At 48.1% G+C, this 1204-nt stretch overlaps 1 protein-coding gene across 1 annotated transcript; it reads right to left on the bottom strand.

The window, feature by feature from the left end:
- Positions 1–270: 270 nt before the first annotated feature.
- Positions 271–992, bottom strand: LOC135389675 (uncharacterized). Its single transcript, XM_064619708.1, has 2 exons — positions 604–992; positions 271–502 (listed from the first exon to the last, which is right to left on the bottom strand). The coding sequence occupies exons 1-2, from the start codon at positions 990–992 to the stop codon at positions 271–273; spliced, it is 621 nt and encodes a 206-aa protein (XP_064475778.1).
- Positions 993–1204: the final 212 nt, after the last annotated feature.

Here is a 1204-nt window from a genome sequence, read left to right as displayed (position 1 = left end):
ATCTGGGCGTGAGCCATCCCCTGAAATACTGCTCTTAGGCGTCCTTTGAGATTGTGAGCTCACGCTCGTGAACGAGCCTTGCGAGCTCGTGTCATCGTCGCATTCCATGGAGCTTGCCTCCACTGGTTGCGATGACGAAGGTGGCGTCTGTGAGAACGACACCACGGAAGAGGAGTGCGAAACTGTGGTTACCGTTACAGGAGGTGGTGTTCGAGAAAGAGGTGTACATGTTTCTTCACTTTGTGTTCTGTTCTCTGTCTGTGTTGCGCATCAGATCATCCTTGGTTTCTCTTTAACGACAGATGAAAAGGATTTCTGGAACAGGAAAGGAGATGCCTTCTTCCTGGCTTCTGGATAGCTTAGCTTCTGTGTGATTTTGATGTGCATGACCTCTTTCTCAAACTTCCACTTTGGGCAGGATCTCGAGTACGAAGGGTGGCCACCTGCGCAGTTGACGCAGTGATCCGGCCCTCTGCACTCCTTGGAGTTGTGATTCTGCTTGCTGCAGCGAGCACAGCATGCAGACCCTCTACAAGCATCGGAAGGGTGGCCAAAGCGGCTACTTTTGAAGCATCGAAGTGGATTAGGAATATATGGCTTCACCTCTGCTTCAGATATCCCACCTTCAACCTTTCTGGTAAAGTTGGGCAGTCAAATGTGAGGATTGTGTTGCGTGTCGTTATATACTCATTGCTTTTCCTGACTTTTATTTTCCTCACATCCATCACCTTTTGGCTTTTTAGATTTTCAAGAATCTCTTCTGAAGGGAGATCAATGAGTTCCGCTAACGGCACAGCACCACGGCAGGTATTAAGGGTCCTGTGCAAGGTTGATGTTATGTTGATTCCAAACATCTGCTGTGTACTCAGTATGCGCTCACAGTCGGCTTCCGAGGTGCATTTCAGCAATAAGTCGCCTGATCTAAGACGCTTGATTTCGGTCAGGTTCTTTGACAGAGGTGCCACCGCCTCCTCAATGAAGAACAGCGACATTTTCCCTAGTGGAGTGCTTTTCTCAGTATCAGTGCTCACGCTATTGACAACGATGTACTTAGCTTGAAAGGTGTCGAACACCTCTTTTAAAGCGCGGGCGATCAAGGAAGGAGAAGTATGTTTACCCATGCCAGTTTTAAGGAAATGAAGCTTCCCATTAGTCACCCACACTTCACATTCATACATGTGGGAATGTCCCGGAGTTTTAAGGA

The sequence above is a fragment of the Ornithodoros turicata genome, chromosome 3 (assembly GCF_037126465.1).
Source record: "Ornithodoros turicata isolate Travis chromosome 3, ASM3712646v1, whole genome shotgun sequence".
In the NCBI taxonomy this organism is placed as follows: domain Eukaryota; kingdom Metazoa; phylum Arthropoda; class Arachnida; order Ixodida; family Argasidae; genus Ornithodoros; species Ornithodoros turicata.
This window is presented reverse-complemented; position numbering and strand designations above follow the sequence as displayed.